Source organism: Euwallacea fornicatus, chromosome 15 (genome assembly GCF_040115645.1).
Source record: "Euwallacea fornicatus isolate EFF26 chromosome 15, ASM4011564v1, whole genome shotgun sequence".
NCBI lineage: Eukaryota > Metazoa > Arthropoda > Insecta > Coleoptera > Curculionidae > Euwallacea > Euwallacea fornicatus.
In genome coordinates, this window is record NC_089555.1 from 14,513 (window position 1) to 37,331 (window position 22,819).

The following is a 22,819-nucleotide window of genomic DNA, read 5'->3' on the forward strand; positions in this document are numbered from 1 at the left end:
ACGCCTATAGGTATACAGGTGAAAAATCAAGTGGGGAAAATTGTAATTGGGCGGGGAAGAAATCTGTAAAAGGTTCTGCCCCTGGACGGTAGATGGCGCATGTAGAACAAGGGGGAATCCTGTAATTTGATTGGGAAGAAATCTGTAAAAGGTTCTTCCCCTGGACGATAGATGGCGAATGTAGAACAAGGTAGGGAACTGTAATTTGAATGAGAAGAAATCTGTAAAAGATTCTGCCTCTAGACGGTAGATGGCGAGTGTGAAATAAGGAAGGAAACTGTAATTTGGTTGGAGTAGAAATCGAAGTTAATAGATGGCGCCACACACGAAAAAAAATCGATAACTCTTAGATAAAGGAAAAATATCAGTTGTTCGTTTTAGAAATGAAACAAACTATCCAACAAAAAAAAATTTAATGAACTCTTAAAATAACCGATAAAGAGAAATCGCTAGAAATTCAAATGGCAATGGGTTTTTGTTTTCGTTCTCACCTTCTCCTAGTTAAGAGAATTATATTCTCTCCGTCGACGACTGGCACGAGATGAACGCTTTTCAATTGTAATTAATGACAAAACGTTTTCGTTTTGAAACGTACATTTTAAATAAATTTTCGCGTTTCGGTTTAAAAAGTGCTATTTGGTAAATTATAATATTGTCCTCGCCCGAATAAACTTTCGATGCTTCCGGGCCGAAACACTTTATACCACCGGTAAGGACTCGACAAATATTGTTATTTTAAAAATACAGACAAATTGATCGGAAAAAAGAAGTCGGAGTTTTGACGAAAAAACGATCGTGTACAATTTATTACGTTCTGATCGTCGTTGATATTTGTAATGATGATGACGACGACAAAACCACTGTCCACCTTACCGTCGTGTCACCATCTTTCCCGAACAAAACCTACTCCGCCAATTGTCAAGATTTCGTGATTGTTATTAATAACGCGCTTGTGCTTAATGTACTCTACACTTACACAAAAAAGAAATGCTAGAAACCGCTGGAGTTGCCTACGTAAGAGCCAATATTTACAAATGGTTTTGGCTCCTCAAATCGGAGGTGCTCACGGTTGACGCTTGAAACGCAAGAAAGTCCAATTTTACTTATCCTAATTTACAATTAAAAATGATGGACCAAAGTTGACTGTACGTACCTTGGTAAAAACCGTGAAGCCGTGGAAAAGCCCTACTTTCTCCACCATCCAAGAAATTGAGCACCCATCCAATGCTATATCTCGAAGACTCTGAAGAATAATGATAGTTGCTTGCTCTAGTGGATAGTAGAATTCTTTTCACTTCGTTGGGGTGGAATGCTTCAGTTGCACATGTTTTGACTGTGGTTTCTGTACTAAAAACAGAGGAATAGTATTGGGTAAATTCCAATTGAAGGGAAACAGTCGATAAAAATAATGTAGTCCTCTAGGAAAGGTCTTCTACTTTAGGACAACATCAGTGATAAGTTTTGATTGCGTTGGGAGGAAGGGAAATTTTATTATTAGTTCACAAATTTCGGGAATACGGGAGTCTACATTTTGTAAACGAGGAATCGTTGGAAGATCCTCTAGGAATGAGTTTTCTTTTTTCTTACCTCCTCTTTCTTGGTTCTATAGATATTCTTTTAATCGACCGGGATGATACTCTTTTTTATTTTTTGCTTCTCAGTTTTAAATGAGATTATATTTTTATTTCAAATCTAAAACTTCAAGTTAATTTCAACTTTTCTGTTAATAAAAACAAATGATGAATTTTTGCGGTCCGATTACTGACACGCGAGAGTCATAATTGTCATTCGACATTTTCGAATAGTTACCGTGAAAACAACTCTGGTAGTGTTCACAAAAGGCGCTACTCACGTAAAATCAACAACTTTTAAAGAAAAATTAGAAAAATATTCGTTGTTCGATTTAATAATAAAACAAACTTCCAAAAGTAAAAAAAACTCTTAAAATTACTGATGACGATATTCCGGAAATTTTTAAGTATTCGTAATTGTTATTGATTAATAACACGCTTGTGCATGATGTAGTCTAGACTCAAAACAGAAACATCTTAGAAGTCGCTAAAGTTGCCCTCGGAAGAGCCAATGATTACAAATGATTTTGGCTCTTCAAACCGAAGCCGCTCGCGGTTGACGCTTGAAATTCGAGAAAATCGTATTTTACATTTTACTTCCCTAAATTTCGATTGAAAACCTTAGACCTATGTTGACTGTACATACCTCAGTTTTGGCTCAGTTGGAAGAAGTGGGATCGCAATTTCTTCCAACGGTCGCTTTCGGTAAAATTCAGAACGAGAATTAAATTTCGAAAAAGGAAGCCGAGATTTTTCAAGAACAGTACTCTGTTACAATACAGAATTTTTTACGGTATTAACTGCGTCACGTTCGTAATTACTAGAAATACGGTAATGTCAAAATTTAGAGCAACTTTTTCTAATTCATTATTATTTTTCGATACGAATAATCCCGATATTTTAAATATTCCTATATTTATTGCCATGTTATTTATTATTGTTATACATGAAAATATTTCGCATTTTACCCTTATTATCATTGTCGAAAGCAATAGATATGCATCTAGTAGTAATTAGAGACATGTCGTTGGCTTTTGCTACACTTGGTATTGAACGATGATAATAGGGAATTAAGGTAGTATGGGTTTGTTTTAAATTGAAAAGAGAGGATCTGTTTGTTGAGGCTTACATTTATGTGTTTGCAGTTCAACCAGACCGACTTAAATAGAAAAACACCAATGGATGAGACTATGCGCAAGATGGAAGCTGAGAGTTGAATAATTGAGGAAAATGGATTTGTAGTTTCATTTTGAAAACTACGTTTTTGTTTGTTGCGTCGTTGAAGTTTATATTTAGGTTTTAGTTAGTCATGGAAATCGATATAAATAAAAAGAAGCCGTTGAGTGGTGTTGCATGCAAGATAAGATATGGTAGTAAAACATATGGCGAAAAATATGTTTATAGTTTAAATCAAAAGGTGAGTTTCTGTTGTTTACATTTTAGTTTCATTAGATTAACATGACAAGCGTAAGCGGAAAAACATCGTTGGATGGTGCATAGTGCAACAAGAAGCGAAGAGAATAAAAAATCAAAGTAGGGAAGGTTACTGTTTAAACCGAAAGGTGGTTCTCTGGTTATTGTTTGATGTGATTCATATTGTAGTTAGTAAACCTTGTGGGTTACGTTATTTCCAAATAGAAAGAAGGAAAAAAAACAACAAAAAAGTGTGTTATTTGTTGAAATATCAGGCTGTATGATTTGTAGCAGTTTTTTTGCATTTTACTTATGAGACACTCTAAATTATCGTTGCATAATTTGTTTATTATAGACTCACTAATTCTTTTCTGTGGTTCGACTACCATAAGTAATGAATAAGTTTTTGTTAGAATTATTTTGATTATATTGATAATTACTATATTTCTAAATCAATAAGTTCCCACTGTAATTCAGATTAAGCTTTACTTAGCAAATAAAGTTGAACATTGCACTGAGTAAAAATTATAAAAAACAAGTTTGATCGTTTTAAAATATCTTACAGCTATTCTTGTCTAAAACTAATTAAACTGTTACAAGAAAATAATACTCATTATAAGTAAATCACATTTTTATCAATATTTACACATAAATTCTTAACGCATTCATCACCATAATAATAATTACACTTCCTATACTGGTACCAGGCGAATACACAAAGTTTTTGGATACTATGTTAAGGAAGAGAAAGCAGCATGTTTTATGATAATTTCATAAAACGCATATAAACATTTCATGATGAAAATACGTATTAATAATTCTTATACTTACAAAGTCTACGTAAAAAGTTGAACATAGAATAAATAAGCTGCAGTGACAAGCAAATTCAGAAAATATATCTATAAACGAACGTCCATGATATTATCAAATTATGCAGAATTTTGTATACGGTGTGCCACGAAAGGTGAATAGATTGTGTTTTTATATAATGTCGTTTTGTATTTGAGGATATGTAACAGCTTTCTTAAATTTTAAATAAGTTAAAGAATAAAAATTTGGAATAAACGAATTCAAGAAAAAATTTAACCCATTTGCGGGAGTATATTCATATCAACTTTTATTCATAAAATGGCTTGATGGATTACACATTGAAAATATAATATAACTTTGGGGAGCACCCTGTGTTCTGTTTAAAGTACGTAAGTTGTCGCTTATCAACGGAAATCGAAACACTAATAGAAAATAATAAATGAAATAAAATTATATGTAAATTAAGAATTTGTTTTGTATTTGGTTCTTTTCTGTATCTTTTTCTATTTTCGAAGATAGCTAGTTTCCCCTTCGTCGGCCATGGCCGTACAAGAATTTTAGTTTAATTTATTAAATTATAATTTGTTCTTGTTATTACCCCACAACAACTCAATTAGCTGTGCATTAGGCAATGTGCTATTCAGGCAAAATAAAAAAATATATACCCTTAAATCTAATTAATTAATAACTATTTAGTGTCTATAACGCAATAATTAATCGTAGTACGGTTATTCTCACGCAGTGAGTTTTATTAATTTTATATACAGATTCCCTGCTCATTCGGGTCTACGAATGTTCTCTAAGGTTTAACAAACGAGCTATTAAAATATATACTTTAACAACTCTTTTTAAAGAAATACTCTTAAGGCACTATATCAGTTCAACAATAGTTGAAATTAAAATTGAATCCTTAATATCACAGATATATACAGTGCGGACGAAAGGTCCTACATAGCGGTTTCCAAGGGCTGACTTTTCCATTTCCCAGACTCTCCAATGGGATGTGGAAATTCTTCATCTTCTGGCATGTAATCAAAGTTAGTTTCCAGTAACGCTTCACTTTTAGCCCTTGGTCTGGGTTTAGGCTGCGTATAATCGTCTTCATGCATTTGGGGGGAGCTATGAGGATGAGCCAGCCCCACTGTATTAAATTCCGGGCTATACCCTAATTGTGCTAATTGATCGGAGTAAGTTGGGGAATATTTTCTGGGTGGTGTAGATGGTTTTGTTACTAGTTTTGACTTCAGTTCCTGCATATGGTTATACATGGGATCATATCCGGCTTCGTCATAGCTACTCCGCAACGGTAGAGTGTCAGTATTGTAATAGTCATTTGAAGGATATGTGGAAACATTGTTTGAGGCATATGGCTGGATTATGGGAGTTTCATCGCTTTCCTCCTGCATACTCCCAGCTTGGGACTGATAGTTGCTATTTGTAGCAAAAGTGGAAGTATCTTTGAAACCCTCATTTTTGAATGCCAGATCTAGAGTGTCTCCGGGCTTTGCATATTGATTCTCGAATGTAGCAGGGTTCTTGTGATACTCCACTGCAGAGCTATAAGTGAAAGTTGGATTTAAGTTCTGGGTTTCGTAGGTGTTGTATGAGTGATCGTCCTCAATTGAAGAATTATATGTGGATTTCTCCATGCTGTCTAATGATCCGTTTCGAACAATTTTTCTATAATCTGAAGTCTTGGTGAGAGTATCAGTGGATTTGGTGCTCTAAAATGTAAACAGTTTTAGGATTACTCATTTCTAACTTCTAAGGGTAAATCTTACCATCTGTTGCATTTTTTTCCTGTAATTAGGGTCAGCAAAAGAAGTTGTAGACAGACCTACAGACTTCAACGAATGCAAGCTTTGTCTAATGCTGTTTCTTCTTTCCATCCTTTGAGCTTGTCTATATTTAGATTTATACCACCAAAAGGCCACAACCACAATAATAAGTAATATTGCTAATGCAAGGCTACTGAGCACCGAAATAGTAACAAAATCATCAGCCAATGGTTGAATTTTTATTGTTACTTTAGGATCTGCAATTTATAACTTTATAGACAATTCAATTTGATTTTTTTTTAATCAAACTACCAATTTCACATATGAAAGGACTTCTCCTATTGCAATCGTCGACTTCAACACTTTGAAAAGCAAAAATAGTGCATTGATTGATCTGATCAATGTGCTGAACCCACACTCGATCGGTATACAAAAACCATTGATATTGCCTTCTCAAGAACTCATACAAAGGTATGTAATTGACATTCCCGAGCAAATAAGGCATCGATGCGTTGTCAGCTTGACAAAATTTTCTTGCCTCCCAAAAAGTCATTGGGGCCCCAACATACATGTAACACGTCTCTCCTACTAATTCCCAGCCAGGAGGGCATTTGTCGTTCAACAAGCTTTTATTATTCATGTAATAAGGCTCATAAGTTACTTCAAGCAATCTGGGGTCGTCAGTCTGATCCTTGATTCGGCCTCTCACTGCTGAGGTCGTGTTGAAGCCCCAGTAGTTGTAGGCTGCGTCTATTTTGGTGTCCCATAATTGAAGAGTACTAATGAGGAGAAATAAACGATTATTTTGGATAATTTGTGATAATTTGCGAGCAAAAGCACCACCAGATTTTCATTTCAATTTATGTTAGGAAAAGTGCACAAAAAAACGTCACACAAATATAAAAAACGATAATAAGTGATGTGATAGCAATTTAAGAAATAGAAACGTAAAAATGGTTATTATTTTGGATTTCTAAGCTTTTTCCCACATTTAAAAGTAAACACGGAAAGCTGTACAACACCTTATATGCTTTATTATCACCAAAACGCAGTAAATATCTTGTGGATTTACTTACCTATTGAATTCGAATCTGAGCATGCAAACAAAAAAAAAAATGATTACCACTGGTTCATAAAGAGCGAACTAACGAGAAATTTACAATGGACTTTTCCGAAATCATTTTCAAAATTGCCTTTCGAAAATAAATGCAAGTTAGACTCGTTATAGAAAATAATCTACTTAGTCACCCTTTTTTTGCTATTATCCAATGTCCATGTATCTTATTTTTTAAATCAATAATTGCTCATGTTTATAACAAAACGTAATAAAAAAAAAAACTTACAGCGACCTATTCACAGTGATAATCTCATAATCGTTGTCTGGATTGAAAAATATATTATCCACATAATGTTGACCAGCAGTCCCAGCTACAATCGTGGACTTACTTTCCGGTTTCAAGGCATAATTGCTATAAAAATTATCAGCTTAGTAAAAACTTTTCAAAACCTTTCTAAATTTTACCTATAGAATCCATTATGGGATGTAGTTTGATAGATATTTAGCCTCACTTTATCGAAACCAGAAACCTCCAAATTTTGCAAACCCACATTTCTCTTAATGTAATTGTAAGTAAAGTTGGAAAGAACTTGTTTTAGCACAATATTGTTATGATATCTAGCATGATTCCTCGTGAAATAGTTTCTATAAATTATGACTTCTTGGTAGGGAGAAGATTGGCGGCCTTCCACATACAAGCAAGGCAAGTTTGAGTTGTTAACAAACAAATTGTTGTGTATCCACCCTTGCAAGGAGGTTGCAGAGCCTCTAGAATCGGCTTTGATATATAATCCACCTTGATTTTGTTCGATTAAGTTGCTCTACAACAATCAAATTCTTTCTATAATACCTAAAAATTTTTATTTTGAAGATCATACTCGGAAGTACAATGTCTGAGTGTTCTGAATGTCCATCTCTATCGCTGACCCACAAGTAGTGAAATTCCCATAGAGCTGCCTGCAGTTGTTCTTAAACTGATTACGTTCAATGGTCACTATAGGATTGACTTCCCCAGCACCCATGTATAAAATTGCCCCTTGAGTATTATTGTTGATTATTGAAGATGAAATGTTGTGCTGTACATCTCGACCTAAAAAATGCACACGACAAATAAATAAATTATGACGAGACGGTGTAGGTACACACTGAAAGCTATTGCAGATATTGGTAAAGTGACAACTTCAGCTATAAAACCATGATCTGAGGATGCGCCATTAGCAAAAAGTTTTAAGCTCAAACTGGGCAATTTAGTCCTGAAGAGCTTCTTTTGGTTAGAAGTTTTCATGGTGATGATATCGATAACTTGAGAAGAAATGTTGTAAATGTCTCCATCGGAGAGGGAAACAAAGTCTGGAATGCCTGAAAAGCACACGAAATAATTTTTTTTAATGCATCATTTAATCAGTGTTACCATGAACTACAGATGAATTAAACAAATTGAACTGCAGGAATCTAAGCCCTAGAGGTTTGACATTGTAGGCGCTTCTAAAGATTTTAACGCAATTAACCGGGTGATTATCGTACTTATAATAAACCAGCACTCGCTCTTCTACTTGTATTTCTTTGCTTGGATCGCAGATATCTAGTAAACCATAAAGGTTATAAGGAATGTTCATTTCTTTCAAAGGAGTGAAGCTGGATTCTTCAGACTCCCTCCCTTCACCGCTCAAAGACACTATATTAATCCCAACTCCCAGAGAATCATAAACCTCATTCCCTCTTAAATTGATAGTCCCTGAAGGGGATATCAAGTTGATTCCATGACTGGCTGCTGAAAACACCTGCACATATTCAATGGTGGGGCTCCTAATGATACTTTGAATTGCAGAAGACTTTTCGTTGTGCAAAATACCAGCTCCTTCAATTTTTACAAATCTGATCACCGACTCTGTTTCTTGGACAATAGAGTGGGTATGGATATCATGGATTCTATGTGTATAGAGGCGTTGCTCAAAATCGGGCTCCACAACTCTTATTCCGCCCCAAAAGTTATATTTTGGGGGTGTCACTTTGTTATTGCAATTGATGAAAACGAATTTGCTGTTCCATTCACAGCGGTGTCTGTGGCCGAATTGCTGACCATTCAGCCTTATGGGACAGTCTTGGTAACGTTTTTCGGTGCCTGAAAGAAACCCAAAAACAGCTCAGATTACACAAAAAAAAACCGTAAAAGAAAAACATTTTTACACAGTAAGGTGCATAACGTGTTGATTTTAGTTCGCAAATATAAGAGAATAAAGGGTAAAGTGACTGTCCAACGTGCTTGTGTAAAAACAGTGTATTATACAGGATGTTTAGATTTAACGTTTATTACATTACTACTTAAGTTTTTGATATTAGGTTGAAATTTTTTATCCATACTTTGGAATCCGCATGAAGACAATTCACAAATTATTAATAAAATGTAGAGGGTACCACTTTTACGACAGTAAAAGTTCCTTTTACCACCCTAAATTTTTGTCGGATGTCACTGATTGAATCTTTTTCGAAGTTTACACTTTTTGTTCACGTCATTAACACAAGTTTTTTTGGAAAGTAGGAAAAATCATTTAATACAATGATCCTGGTCTTTCAAAAACCGAAATTTTCCAATTCCTTTCGATAATTTTGAAAATAATTCTCATAAACGACCATTTACACCTCTCTCCTTATAGACTTACCTTTACATTGAAGCGGTTCGGGCCAAGTCCAAATTCGAGTTAACGAGTTACTGTGAAAATCAATTCTTACATCGAAATCGAAAAATGCATGAAGTGAGTCAAATCCTAGGTCCCTGCAAACAACTTGAGCATTTCTTTCTGTAAATCTAGAATCGCACATTGGGATCCATTGCAAGGTAGTTTCATTGAACCACTCCAAAAAGCCCTCAAATGGCACAGAACCTTCATCTTCAGAGGCACAATCCCTATTTTGACACAATCTGAAAAAAAATTATACATAATAAATATATGAAAAATGTATTTATAATTAACAAACCTGATGCTCTCTTGACCCATCAGTTCCAATTGTCTCTTTTCTCTTTTAGGTCTAGGCTCCATGAGTAGATTTTCATGTTTCCTTATGGGTCTCATAACAATCTCATTCCCTTCAATTCCTTCTGCGCGGAAGGTCCCCAGCACTAATATTCCAATATTAGGAGCAAACTCCAGGATGACCCCAGGATTAATTGTTAGGGTCACATTAGGCATTACTGTCAAATCTGATTGGATCACGTAAGGTTCCTGTCGTAAGGTCAATGTCAAATCCTGATAAAGTCGTCCTTGAAGGTTATTTACATCCACGCTATTGTTTGTATAAAAGGTTAACGAATGAGAGGCCTGGAAATTTGCTTCTAACAAAAAAGGTGTGTAGTCCGCAATGGCATGATCGTTCCAGTCATCAAAGTCGAATATTTTGTTTTGAATTTCATGCTCCTCGATAGTTCCCCACCAATTCTCTTGTACATTGAGGTATTCGTTGATTTTTGCAGTTTTGATACCAGCTAACAACTCATATTCCAAGGTGTTTGCAGCGAAAATGTTCCTGTTAATTCTCACTTTTTGTATTCCCTTGAAACCAACTACAAACTTTGGATCCAGAGATTTTTGAAGCACTCCAAATGACCTCATTAGAGGCACGAATTTGTTGTTTCTTAGCTCGTTGTACAGGAATACTGCAGGTACACTTCCAAGTATTTCAGATTGGCTATTACAACTGAATAACACTATGTGCTTACAGTTATTATCTAAAAATTTATTGCTCCACATAAGAAGTTTCTTTTCCATACCTCTAACAGTGAGAAGACCCTCTCGACATTTATTTTCTTTGAAAATATTGAAGGTTAAATTAACTTCTGCAAAATGGCCGTCAATATTAAAACCAAAGTTTCTGTTATTAACAAAAGTGTTGTTGTCCATGTAAACGAAGTGCGTGAAATTTTCATTGTACTGCCAAACATAGGGCAACGCAATGTTAAATCCATCTCCCTTGTTTCTTTCTATAGTGTTATCTTGTAAGACATAATGGAATAAGTTATTGGAGGCTCTCATGTCTCTAGAGAACTGGTACAAGCCTTTGCCATTGTCTGCTATAATTGTTTTGTTCACCATAATCACTACTTGAGAAAGGTTACTTTTATGAAGATCCCAATTGGGTGAATGGATGAAAATTGCTTCTTGAAGATTGTAGATGATTTCACAGTTGAGAAACACCATTGATTCGTTTGCGGACCTTAAAAAGTGATTTCCCAATTCGTCCAGGTGTCTATTATAATAAGAAGCCTGCACCCCTAAGATATTTTTTCTAATGATACTGTTTCGAACTAAAAGAGTGGGCACTAGCCCTTTTACGCGCTTATTATAGATATTTTGCATAGGTGCTCTAACAGTACTCAAAACTATGACTGTGCCTCCTAAAGAATTTAATCCGCTGGAGTAATCCAAAATTATTCCGTGGGCACTGGAAGTTCCAGGAAATACTGTTAAATCCCGTTTCAATTCCCAGATGTCAGAAAAGGGGCTGTAGGATAATGAGTCATGGATTGTAATGATTTCAGTACTGCGATTTTCTATGGGGTTTAGGAGTTGAATTCCTATAACCCACCCAGGCTCACAAGTAATTTTATATGATCTCTTAATATTACCACTTTTGACTATGGAAGTTACTAAATACTTAGTTTCTCCTCTTCGGATTAGAATCGCAGTCTCATCGATAGTTTCAGGAATTTGCAAGGGCTCATAGTGCGTTTCTTCATCGTTCCTGCAAAACCATCCTGCAAGTTCCCTCTGTTGTAATCCCGATAACACAGGATTATGCTCAATCCCTATGAAATTTTCTTCGATTTTATTATTAACAAGTGTTAGCCCCAACTGCTTCAAACTAATTCCCGCCCCTTTATTATTCGTAAATTCTGAATTTTTTATTATATTCACTGAGTCGTCTGTGTAAATATTACTATAAGTCACCCCAAGGCCATGATAAAAGTTGTTAACCACTCGAACATTCTCGAAATTTTGCCGAGCAAAGTCCAGCTGCAGAGCTGGTTTAAAAGTATTGGTGGCATAGTCTAACAACCCACTTTGCTCTATTGTTACGTATTGGAGATCTGCTCTCTCGGCTAAAGCCCCAAATCTCACTCCTGCCCATGAGGTTTTGTAGCATCTTAAACCGACATCATTTTCATGCTCGCACGAATTTGTAAAATCACTCATAGTCTCAGCTTTACATTTAATTATATCAAAATCATAATCTTGGCAGTCTACATTAGACAACACCACCGGTTCAGTCTTGCCTGCATCAGGAATTTCATTACGTTCAATATACCAATCATTGGGATTTAACACATAACCGAGTTGTTGACATACCATTGCAGCATTCAATATAGTCCATCCATAATTGCAAACAGTCCCCCATTGATTATTGATCTTGACCTGAAGCCGCCCTTCAGTTTCAGTACTCCCTCCTAACAATCTGATAGGAACTTTGGGTTCTAATTGCACCACTTCAGTTTCTGACTCCAAGATCATGGCCTCAGTCTCATAGCTACCATTCTCAGGAGGATGCACTACATTTTCTTTTATTGTAAATTTAATACTATCAGGCTCGATGCCTCTAGCTTCAAGTCTGCCACCCACCATCATCCCAATTGATGGAGGAAATCTCAAGGTGACGCCAGGCTCAATAGTGAGCTTTCCTCCAGGTCTTATTGTAATATCTCTTTCAACTGTATATTCGCCCCTAGTAAGAGTTTCCTCACCCTCGATTTCACCCCCCACTTTATCTGAAGTGGAAGTGGTGAATTTCGGTACGTAAAGTTGGTAGGGATTGAATTTCGTAGTTGATGGGTTGGAGTTGTGAAGGAGGAATGGTACAAAACTGATTTTGGCTAAATTATAACGGTCGTAACGATGGAAGATTCTGTGAAAGATGTCTTGATCGCTAGAGGATCCCAGCCAGTTATAGGTAGCATTAATGATTTTACTTTGATCCTCCAAATGACTCCCAATTTCATACTTTGAATCAGGGTTTTCGATTATATTTCTGTAAATGTCTACGTTGTTTGAGCCTACAACAACTGGAGCTGCAACTCTGCTCCTCGGGTTTAAATTTGAAATAGATCCATCTAGCGGTTGGAATGGTTCAGTGATTTTATTGTTTTTCACAAAATTTCTGGTAAATATCAAATATTGTCCTTCTGCATAAGGCGAAAGCGCCAAATTTACCACAAAAACTCCCGTGTTATTAAGAAAATAATTTTGCTGCACAATAATTTCACTTTTGAGTGCATTGAATTCTTCTAGAGGCTTGTTCTTAATGAGCATAGCCCCAAAGCTACCTTGCCTGTAATGGTTGTACTCAATATTGGCCTTTAAGTTTACGGCAGGATAGATTTTCAAAGAAATTTTCTCATTTCCTATGAACTTATTGTGTCCCACTTGAAGATTTGTTAAATGTTCAGTTTTATCCCAGCAAGTAAGTACCTCTAAAGCATCACTAAGACTGTTAGTGAAGGAGTTTCCTGTGAAGTTAAAAAGAACTGGCCCGCAGAAATTCCCATGTAAAACTCCTATATCTAGATTTTTGTAAATCTCACTGTATTGTACTACACTAGTTTGGTTCACAAACAGGAACTCAGTTTCTTTGGTATGGTTCAACCAAACAGCTACCCCGTAGCCATTATTGCTGCTAATAGAGGTTCTGGAAATATTCCTAGATCCTCCTGTATAGGTAATGTTGACTCCATCCCCCTCATTGAAGCTCACTCGACTTTCAGTCACATTTACATCTCCCACTCCACTGGTTACGTGAATTCCAGCTACATGCTCATTTTTTGACACTGATGTCTTATGAACGTGCAACTGAGATCTAATATTGTCTACTGCAATACCTCTTCCAATGTTTTCTGAAACATCGGAATTACTGACATTGAGGTCAAAGGTTTTGATGAGGCCAGACATAAGCCTTAAGAATATTATGGTTTCAGTGTATGGCTCTGCAATGAATTTAATATAAATCTGATTACTGATGGTAGTCATACTTTGAGGTCTGGTATTATTTCGTATTACGATAGTTTGCAGGAGTCTGTTGTTTAAGGCCGACCCGTCATAAACATGAAGTTTAGTACTTTCATTTCGGTCTGTTACTGCTCTGATGAAGTCCAGAGTGAGAACATGACCGTATTTGGTTGTAAACACTTTAGTGCATTCTCTAGTTAAGCGATTTTGAATACTTTGCTCTGCAAAAACATGAACTGGGAAGATTTGGCTTGAAGTTACTGCAACTTGGCAAAAATCGCCATAGCCACTTCGATCTGAGCTCTCATCAGGTCTTTCTTCAGCTTTCACATAACGCACTCCATCTCCTCCGTTGTTGTTTATCACACAACCATCTGAAATTACTTTTATATAAAATGTGGAGCAAATAAAATAGGCATAAAGGGCAATTTTCATACCCGGTTTAACACTTCCTTAACACAATATTTGTATAAGGTGTACAAAATCGAGAACCACTGTTGAAACGTGAGAAACAAGTTCGGTTAAATGAGTTAGACAAAATCCGGTAAACCGTTTTAGAATATTTTAAAGTTGGTACCAAAATTAAAAACCATTCTTACCTAAATGGGTCAATCCGAAGCTCGAGTTAACAAAAACGCCATAGCCTCTATTATTACGTATAACGCAATTATTTATCACAATTGGAGATCCAGGGTTGGTGATGTTAACACCATTGTAAGCGGAACTGATCACCTCCAGCCGCTCCATTACTGGGGGGACCCCCTCCACATGGATAGCACTGGTAGTATTATGATCACGTCCCATACCTGCGTAGTGCACATTAACGTAACGCAGCTTGGACAAGGACCGTGGCATAAAACGCGTGTTGTAAAGAGAGAGCGAATCCTTACTCTGAGCGTTTTCAAATCTGTTGAACAAAAAAGAAAACAGTCAAATATTTGGTAGAAAAAAATAAGAGGTGAATATTAGAGACATGTTTTGGATAAACTCATCTGTAAATTGTTGTAAATCAAATATTTTATGGCTTAATCAACACACTACGTTTAAGGCTAACCACCTACTGCGAGTTTTTCTTTCGAGCACCCTTTATTTGTCTAATTAAAATCGTATCTAATCCAGGACTATTTCTTGTTTCCATGAAATTCGTTATATTTAATTATAGGTTTTAGGAAAAATCTGTAAATAATTATGGAGTCCTCAAAGGAGCATGTAAATACCTTATCCCTCTCCAATAAGGCAAGGCATTATCATGCCGAGCCTGACATTCGATTCCCAAATCTGGGTGATAATCGCATACTCCGGAACCCATTTGTTGGCCACTCCAATGGCACTCCTGAAGGGAAGCCTCGGTTCCAATGCACTTGGGTTCTTCGTAGAGAACACGGGGTTTTAAAGGCATTTGTCGGTTGAACCACTGAAAAAAATGGCCTCCTTGAAAACCCATTTGACGACAGGCTGTTTCCATGTCGGCGATGGTCCAACTGAAAAAGTTGTTTAATTTTTTTTTTAATTCACGAGGTTAATTTTAGTGAGTAAGGATCTACTATCACATGATTTTTGACATTCGATTTAATTTTGCTTACTTCTTAGAATTTGTACAAACGCTCCTCCATTTATTGTTAACTTTGATTTGCACCCTTCCAGCTAGAATACTGGGCCCATCCACTAGCCGAATTTCTGGAAACAAAATGGTTTTGCCCTGATTTTCGTCTGCAGAGGTAAACTGTATCTTTTCATCTTCCGTTCCCTACAAATCCCAAGCAATGCATTCAAGTTTAAAACCAGACAAGAGCTAAAAATTAATAAAAAGTTAAATACGAAATAACATATTTAAAATTTGTTTCTTCCAGCAAAAAATCTGATGAAAACAATATGCAAGTTTGGCTTTTAAGTGACTAATTTGAAGAAAAACTTTGAAGGAGTCGCTATGTCCAATATGAACATTTGAAGCGGTAACTTCAAGAAAACTTCTTATTTAAACGAGTTTTTAAAAGAAACTAATTGTTTGAACTTGCAGTATGGAAATTCCAGTATATAATTTTAATAATATTCCAGTGGGCTTTTTATTTCCGACTGATTGACATCTGAATCTCGCAGTACAGAATCTTTCAATAGCTCTTGTAGTAAGGCCTGGGATACACATCTTGGGGAGATCTAATCTAAAGGCCTTTTTGTGTGTGTACGTAATATGTAATTAGTGATCATGTCATGAGTTATGGTTATAACGAGACCAGTCTATTACTGGTCCATTTCAATATATAAAACAATTTCATGCAGTGATTCATGTTTTTAATGAATTACCAGTACTGACTAACATGACTCCTTGGGATAGAAATTATATTTTAAAGTCTTAAGTCAATGCATAGTACTGCAGCAGAGTAATTGGTCACACTAGACTAAACCCATTAAAAATCGTAACTGTAGTTTTCACACAATAATTGCATGTTTCGGCTTGTGCCGGATACGTAGTTTACGAACACAGCAATAGTAGCAATTCCCGCTTCTTGCTCACCACTCCGTTCATCTTCAGTGGCTCAAAAAATTATACTTTTTCGATAGAACCAGAATTTTTTTGTAATCGAGTACAGGTGTCTGCATGATAAGTATATTAGTTACAATAGCTTTCAAATACATACACCCATATAACAACTCATTAAATGATGGCAAATATATCAGATAAGATTAGTCTAAAAACAAGATAATTCAATAAAATTGCGATCAATACAGACAAAGAGCTTGAAAGCTGAAAAACGTTGTACATCAGCACCCATGACCATACCAACGGAACAAGGTGAATGTGCAACAGGAGAAATAAAACCATCGCGAGTGGTACTTCTTGTTCTATTTCCACTACAACGGCCCTAATGCCAATGACCTAAGCGAACGAGGTTCTTGGAGTACGGTACCAAAGTTAAAACCGAAGACTAACGCGTGACTGACACCTATAATCTAAGCTATATAAGCTTCAAGCCAAGGGAAACAAAGACTTTTGTGGTTCTCCAAAAATACAAAAATATCCCACGAAGATGCGAAATAATTAGGCTCGTTACACTATTTTGTTTGATAAAGTGATTTTCTGGTTAGTTAAGAGTTGAGGAAGAGAAATTTTTTTATCGCCACGTTACAGTTAGTTTGGCAGCTGAATAAATGCCCCGTTACGGTACTGAATTTTGCGTGCTTTATGCTTCAGAACAAGAGAAATTTAAATATTTCAGTCAATAATAATTGCATCAAAAGCACGAAGTATTAAATCACCGAGAAGCACATTCTCGAGGAAGAAAGCCGCATATGAATTGCTCTATATTGGTATTAATGTAGGCCATTGATTATGCAAACCGCAACACCAAAATATCAACATTAAGAAAAGTGCAGCGATTGGTATTTAATAAGAAATTATATGAAATCAGAAAGGTGAAAGTTTTTTTTACAAATATCATGCTGTTCTTAGATGATGACTACACAAGTAAGCAGGTATATAAATCGATATATAATTGGATAGTCCAATATACATTACTCTTACCATTACTGCCTAAATTTCATTCGACGCCACTTTGGGCCTGCAGGAAATTCATTAATATTAAGTTAGGTCGAATTCAATTACCGTTAAATCGGTGATAATTTGTTGTGTTTTCGATATAGTAGAGAGTAATATGTCGTTTAATGACGGTATATGATCTGACACAATACCCATTGGCAAAATTTAGTTATGTGTATAAATTGTAATTGACTTTAGCCGTAACTATTTTTTTATGAAAGGGAAAAATAATTAATTACCATATTATTTAAGAAGTTAATAGTTAATGAATTTCAAAGAGTATGCGGGAAATAATGGAAGTGTACAGAATTAAAATCCGCAGGCATGTGATTGTCCAGGAGAAAATATTGGTACACGATTTTTTGGTTTTACATAAAAGAAAAACTGTTTTAAGATACATAGACCCGTAGACCATGCACCAGCAGTGACTACTCTATCTGGACAATAGTTACCATAAAAATCAAATTATCCAATGTTCTCTTTTCTTCCTTTATCATTTCATGGTTGTTCCAATCTGCTTAAAATTTCTTCTAGTTTCCTCTTTTCTTCTATCACTAATTTCTTATGTATAGTATAGCATAAGGACTAAGTCATAAAGAATCAATGAAAGTCGCCAAAGTCTTTCTGTCTGTTGGTATAACATTAAAATGTTCTTTGTGGAATTTTCAATAGACTCAAGTCACTGACCATCAGACCTTCGACCAAGACAAAAAGGAAGCACATTCTCAACCGAATAACTCAGAAGAATTTGATAACTACCAGAGCTATTTAATATGCAGGTCAACAAGTCCTACAAGTGTACAAGTACACATGGAGAGACCATGAAAAGCAAGATTGAATTACCGGATATTGAGTGAATTTTAATTAGCCTGTCGGTTTCATGATTTTATAAAGGAAGCCCTGACGTGGTACAATTAACTTTATATGAGTGAATCATCTGATAAAACGTTGCATAACCATGTCTTCGGTCGTTAGAATTTGGATTCTCCATTTCCTCATGACTGTAAGACAATGAAGTGTTGCGCAAATTTGAATAAATAGTGAGAATTGTGCATAATACGATTATTTATGGTAGCCCTGTAACCCAGAAAGGGTTCTCACAAGAAACAATGGAAATTTACTATGTCACGCGAAACGCCTTTTACTTCTTGATCTATTTTTGGACTAATCTATACATTTTTTCAGGTTTAAGGGTCATTGGCGTGTCGGAAAAGAACAAAGAAACCACTCGTGAAAGGTGTTTCTGGTAAAGCCCTTTGTCCTGAAAATAAATCAAGGATAAAAGATCAAAATCAACCTGCTGTTCTGTATTATAAATCACCTACTATTTTGTTTACTTAGATTGTTTTGCGTAGAACTATTGATAAAACGATTACCCCATATTTACACGTCCTAAATTGATATGGAATTAAGTCTAGTTACCCACTTTAACTTACTTCTGCGCTGAGAATCCCCCGTACAGTTATCCCCACTTGAGGATCAAACTTAACGGTCACTCCTGCTTCAATAACCAGCTCTCCTTCACGCTCCACTATGAGATCATCCCTGAGCCAATAAGGGCTGCGACTTTTTTCAAGTACTTGTCTATTCACTATGCTACCCCCGAGGTAGTCGGTTAAGTCACTATTAGACGGTTGATCACTAAGCGCGGAGTTGTCTTGGGTTTTCACTGTAGCTGAACAGGACAGGACCAATAAAAGCGTCCGAAAATGTATTAATTTGCGCATTTTAAGGCTTCTTTGTATCACAGTTCGTTTAATAGAATACCCTGTGGAAAAATCATGAATTACTGTAGGGAGCTGTTTTTAGCTGTGTTGTGCATGTAATCAAGTGAATCATGTTGATTCTGAGGATTGATAAACTGTATTTTACCAGTAGTTGTCAATTTAACATTAACGAAAATATATATACATATAAAATATTTTTGGTTGTTAAAAAAAAAGAAAAAATCATTGGGAAGCTACAACTATTTTGTTGTGTTGAAGATCGTATAGAGTGAGTGCCATTTTTCTGTGATAACCTACCTTCTTCAATTTCAACCTCCTTCACTTGAATTCAAATCACCTACTCACTTTTCGCATCACTAAAAACCCGTTCACCAATATCATCATCGTCACATTCGAACCGACTGCATTGTTTCAGCTCGCGATCGACGCTCCCACCTCGCAATTTCTTCACACACTGATGTATCTACGTGTACTCGTGTTTATCTACACCTTAATTGCTCATTAATCTAATTGATCATCACTGAAAGAGTGGCTGATTTAAGCATTTGGGGTTACAGGTATTCAAAACTGTCGATTGAGAGGTGGAAGAACACTGAAAAATATATTGTTTAAACGGCCAAACGGCCAGGCGCGGTTCTTGTTTGGCCACTGAAAACACCGCTTGTCACGTGACGTAATCTTTATTAAACCCCCTCTCACCTGTGCAGGTAAAACAGGTGCGGTTGTGTTGCTGATGGCCGACAGAGAGCGGTAGTTGAGGGTATGTGAGTTGGATCAAGTGAGTGAATTGAAATGATTGTGCTTTCGTTAGTTTTCAAATTTCTTAATTTTTATCAAGATGTCGATTAATTTTGTCTTCAGCTCTACGAGGGCACTAATTACAGCTAACAGATCCGGTAATTTGCAATTGTATTTACCATTGTAAATTCGTCATGTGTGTAATTTATGCATGGCAAATTTTAGTGGCATAGTAGTCTGTAGCTTTTCCTCTTATTAAATAATGTTACGGTTGCGAAATAGATTAATTTATCCTGAAATAGAATGAAGTTTTTTTTTTTAACATTACACTCTCAATGTGTAAGATGGACCATCAATGATATAGACGTAGTTAACAGTGTAGTGAACAACCGAAAAACACTTGATTGTAGGCAATCCACCATACATGTTACAACGAGAAAGAGTGATAAAAACGTAACTTGGCACCATGTCGACTGATGATTCATATTATCTCGAAAATTTTCGAGATTTTCTTTGTGCACCCCCTGTGCACACATTAATTTGATTTTTATCGCAAACTTGTATTTTATGACTTGTTTCTCGAAAGTTCTTTTCACTTATCACCAAAAGACCGACAAATAAATAAGTAAATAATAGTAACTGGCGTCTTCTAAGACACAAAAAAGAGAAATCTTCAAAGATTTTACAATGTATTGTTTCATTATAAAACGTTCAAAATTAGAACTTCAAATATAGAATTGCCATAAAAATTCCAAATTAATTCTCTCGATGTCTATAAGCTTCCAGAAGCAAATTTTAATATTTTCTTTGGTTTCCTATTTTTGTCTAATAATTACAAAAAATTTACGATTTTGAAAGTACTTTAAATAATGTTCCATAAAATGCATTTAAATAGCTCTTGGCATTCACGTAGATTTAAAAGCAGCACGCAAAAAAACGGACAATTTTCAAAAGAGAAAATATATAGTTTTTACTATTTTTCAAATTGTGGTCCTCGATATCTTGAGGATGTCTATACTCAGCAGTTAATTGAGGAGACTAAGCGTATTCGTGTACAGGTAACTCATTTATCAACTTAAGTTTGACCCAATTTAGCACTTGAAGAACCCTAGTGTGCACCCAATGACCCAATAGAAGTGTATTCCATGACTTGCACTCATTGAAGCGCATTGAAATCTTTAGTAAAACCATATATAATTGGATCATTTAACTTTCTTTGTCCATTTTCCTTTATTTGTCTGTTAAGAAAATAATCGTGGGCAGCAAGCAATTAAAAGAGGTACCGTATTAATAACAATAATTTGCTTTTAAACTGAAATTGGGTGACGTTTTAACCCAATGCAAACTGGAATTCATTGATCATTAACCGATGTTTTCCCATATTCATAGAACAAGGTCTAGTTAATGACTCCTTCAATGAACCCATATGAGGCTGCAAATCCGATAAATACAACTTATGTACATTCCTTACTTATGATTATTTATACCTTATTTATTTGCACATATTAGTCATTCTACGCTTATCTTATCTAAATGAGCTAATTCCAAGTCAGTGTTTGCTTTTATCTCCGTGACAAGTGTTTCATTACGCTTCCTCTGTCTCAAATACATATATGGATTTTTATACATAAGATGACAAGTGGAATATAGGCAGTAGGATACATTTTTATATATCCGATAAGATTAGTTGATAATTTTATTCATCAGCACAACCCGTTGATATGACCAATATATTTGTTTAATCCATTTCGAATCACTTTGTCTATAGACAAGCATGATGTTCCAGAAAGAAAAAATGCAGAATTTTTTACGACATCATTTATTGCACTTTGACCATTAGATCTAGGGTTTTTTTGGCATTATTTACGACAGGAAATTGTTACAATATCAACCAATACGTACAATTAAATTATTAAAGCTCCCAGTTTCCTAACACTAGCATAAGAAGATTTCTTAAATTATGTCAACAAAAATTCAACAATAAGGGCACATAAAGGCACATTTTTAAACGACTAGTAAAAGCCACATTAATTTCTGTTCTAAATATTTAAATGGCAATTGTGTTTATTATGGCATGATTATGAATACATTTTACTTCTGGAATTACGGAGGCACAAGCAGTTCGTTGCCGTTCGAATTAGGGGTATAATTCCGATCCTCAGCTTCCAGTTTCAGGAATAGTTTTATGCTACATACTACCCCCACGACTTGTAAAATACTAACTCCCAATGATACTGCACACATTATCCATAAGCTCAATTTCAGGATGGACGCAATTTTCTCTTCACATCCCTGGAAAATAAAAGAACTGTTTGAAATGATTTGGAGCGTGATGGGACTTACAGCATAGTATATATTTGAGGGATGATCACGTTTTCCACACAAAAATGATGGAGTTTTGCAGCAGGAATCAGGAATTTTATTCAAAATCCCCGGAGAACCCTTTATCCACCTGCTGTACTGCCAATCGGAGTAGGTTTCAGCACCACAACAACGTAGCTTAAAAAAACACATTTTCAGTATTATCCTAAAACGCTATCAAATCTCTTACGTTTGTTTGAATAAAGTCTATAGAATCCGTCTTAGAATTTCTGTTGTAACTTTCCAGAAAGGAGGAATTAAGCTTGAGATTGACATCGTCGTTAATGCTATGTTGGTAAAAGTAGGCCAGAATGGCTACTAACGATTCCAATAGGAATATCAAAACAAGTAATAAAATAAACTAAAATATTTGTTAATGTTAGTGCTTGTTAATAGTGTTAAAAAACAAATAAAACTCACTACAAATATCAATTTAGTTCTATTCTTTGGTATGGCACAAAACCCAAATATAAAGACGCAAATGACTAGACATCCAGTGATGATGAACAGATACAACACTGCTGAATACATGTTCAGATCTGCCACTGTAAAGTAGTGGTAAGTTTCCAGGTATTTCCATACTCCTACTGTAATGATAGCAACTCCAGTTAACTAAAAATAATTAGATTGTCATGGATATATTAGACTGAATCCAAAGGATTACCAAAAATACAAATTGGTAGGCGTAGAGAATTGCTTTGATAATAGAAACTCGGCAACACCCGTCGTCGGAACTCATTTTCGTTCGGTTATTCCGAAGCAGAAAAGATTACATTATAACGATTCACTGGTTCCATATTATGCTGGAATAAATTTATAATTTAATACCTACACATT

General features: G+C 35.5%; 1 protein-coding gene and 3 long non-coding RNA genes across 4 annotated transcripts; 2 read left to right on the forward strand and 2 right to left on the reverse strand.

Moving 5' to 3' along the window:
- Positions 1-396: 396 nt before the first annotated feature.
- LOC136343510 (uncharacterized) lies at positions 397-1,833 on the reverse strand. The gene is made up of 2 exons (XR_010732796.1): positions 1,588-1,833; positions 397-1,347 (listed from the first exon to the last, which is right to left on the reverse strand). It is a non-coding gene; the product is annotated as an uncharacterized lncRNA (long non-coding RNA).
- A 670-nt stretch (positions 1,834-2,503) lies between these two features.
- LOC136343708 (uncharacterized) lies at positions 2,504-3,522 on the forward strand. The gene is made up of 3 exons (XR_010732837.1): positions 2,504-2,646; positions 2,717-2,967; positions 3,024-3,522. It is a non-coding gene; the product is annotated as an uncharacterized lncRNA (long non-coding RNA).
- Positions 3,523-4,086: 564 nt separating this feature from the next.
- Positions 4,087-19,307, reverse strand: bark (protein bark beetle). Its single transcript, XM_066290597.1, has 15 exons — positions 19,181-19,307; positions 18,593-18,924; positions 15,205-15,368; positions 14,839-15,102; positions 14,221-14,528; positions 9,606-13,995; positions 9,290-9,549; positions 8,041-8,751; positions 7,776-7,988; positions 7,508-7,719; positions 7,095-7,450; positions 6,916-7,041; positions 5,885-6,351; positions 5,576-5,829; positions 4,087-5,518 (listed from the first exon to the last, which is right to left on the reverse strand). The coding sequence occupies exons 2-15, from the start codon at positions 18,881-18,883 to the stop codon at positions 4,742-4,744; spliced, it is 8,793 nt and encodes a 2,930-aa protein (XP_066146694.1). The 5' UTR covers positions 18,884-18,924; positions 19,181-19,307; the 3' UTR covers positions 4,087-4,741.
- A 264-nt stretch (positions 19,308-19,571) lies between these two features.
- Positions 19,572-22,414, forward strand: LOC136343707 (uncharacterized). The gene is made up of 2 exons (XR_010732836.1): positions 19,572-19,661; positions 21,887-22,414. It is a non-coding gene; the product is annotated as an uncharacterized lncRNA (long non-coding RNA).
- The last annotated feature ends 405 nt before the right edge of the window (positions 22,415-22,819 follow it).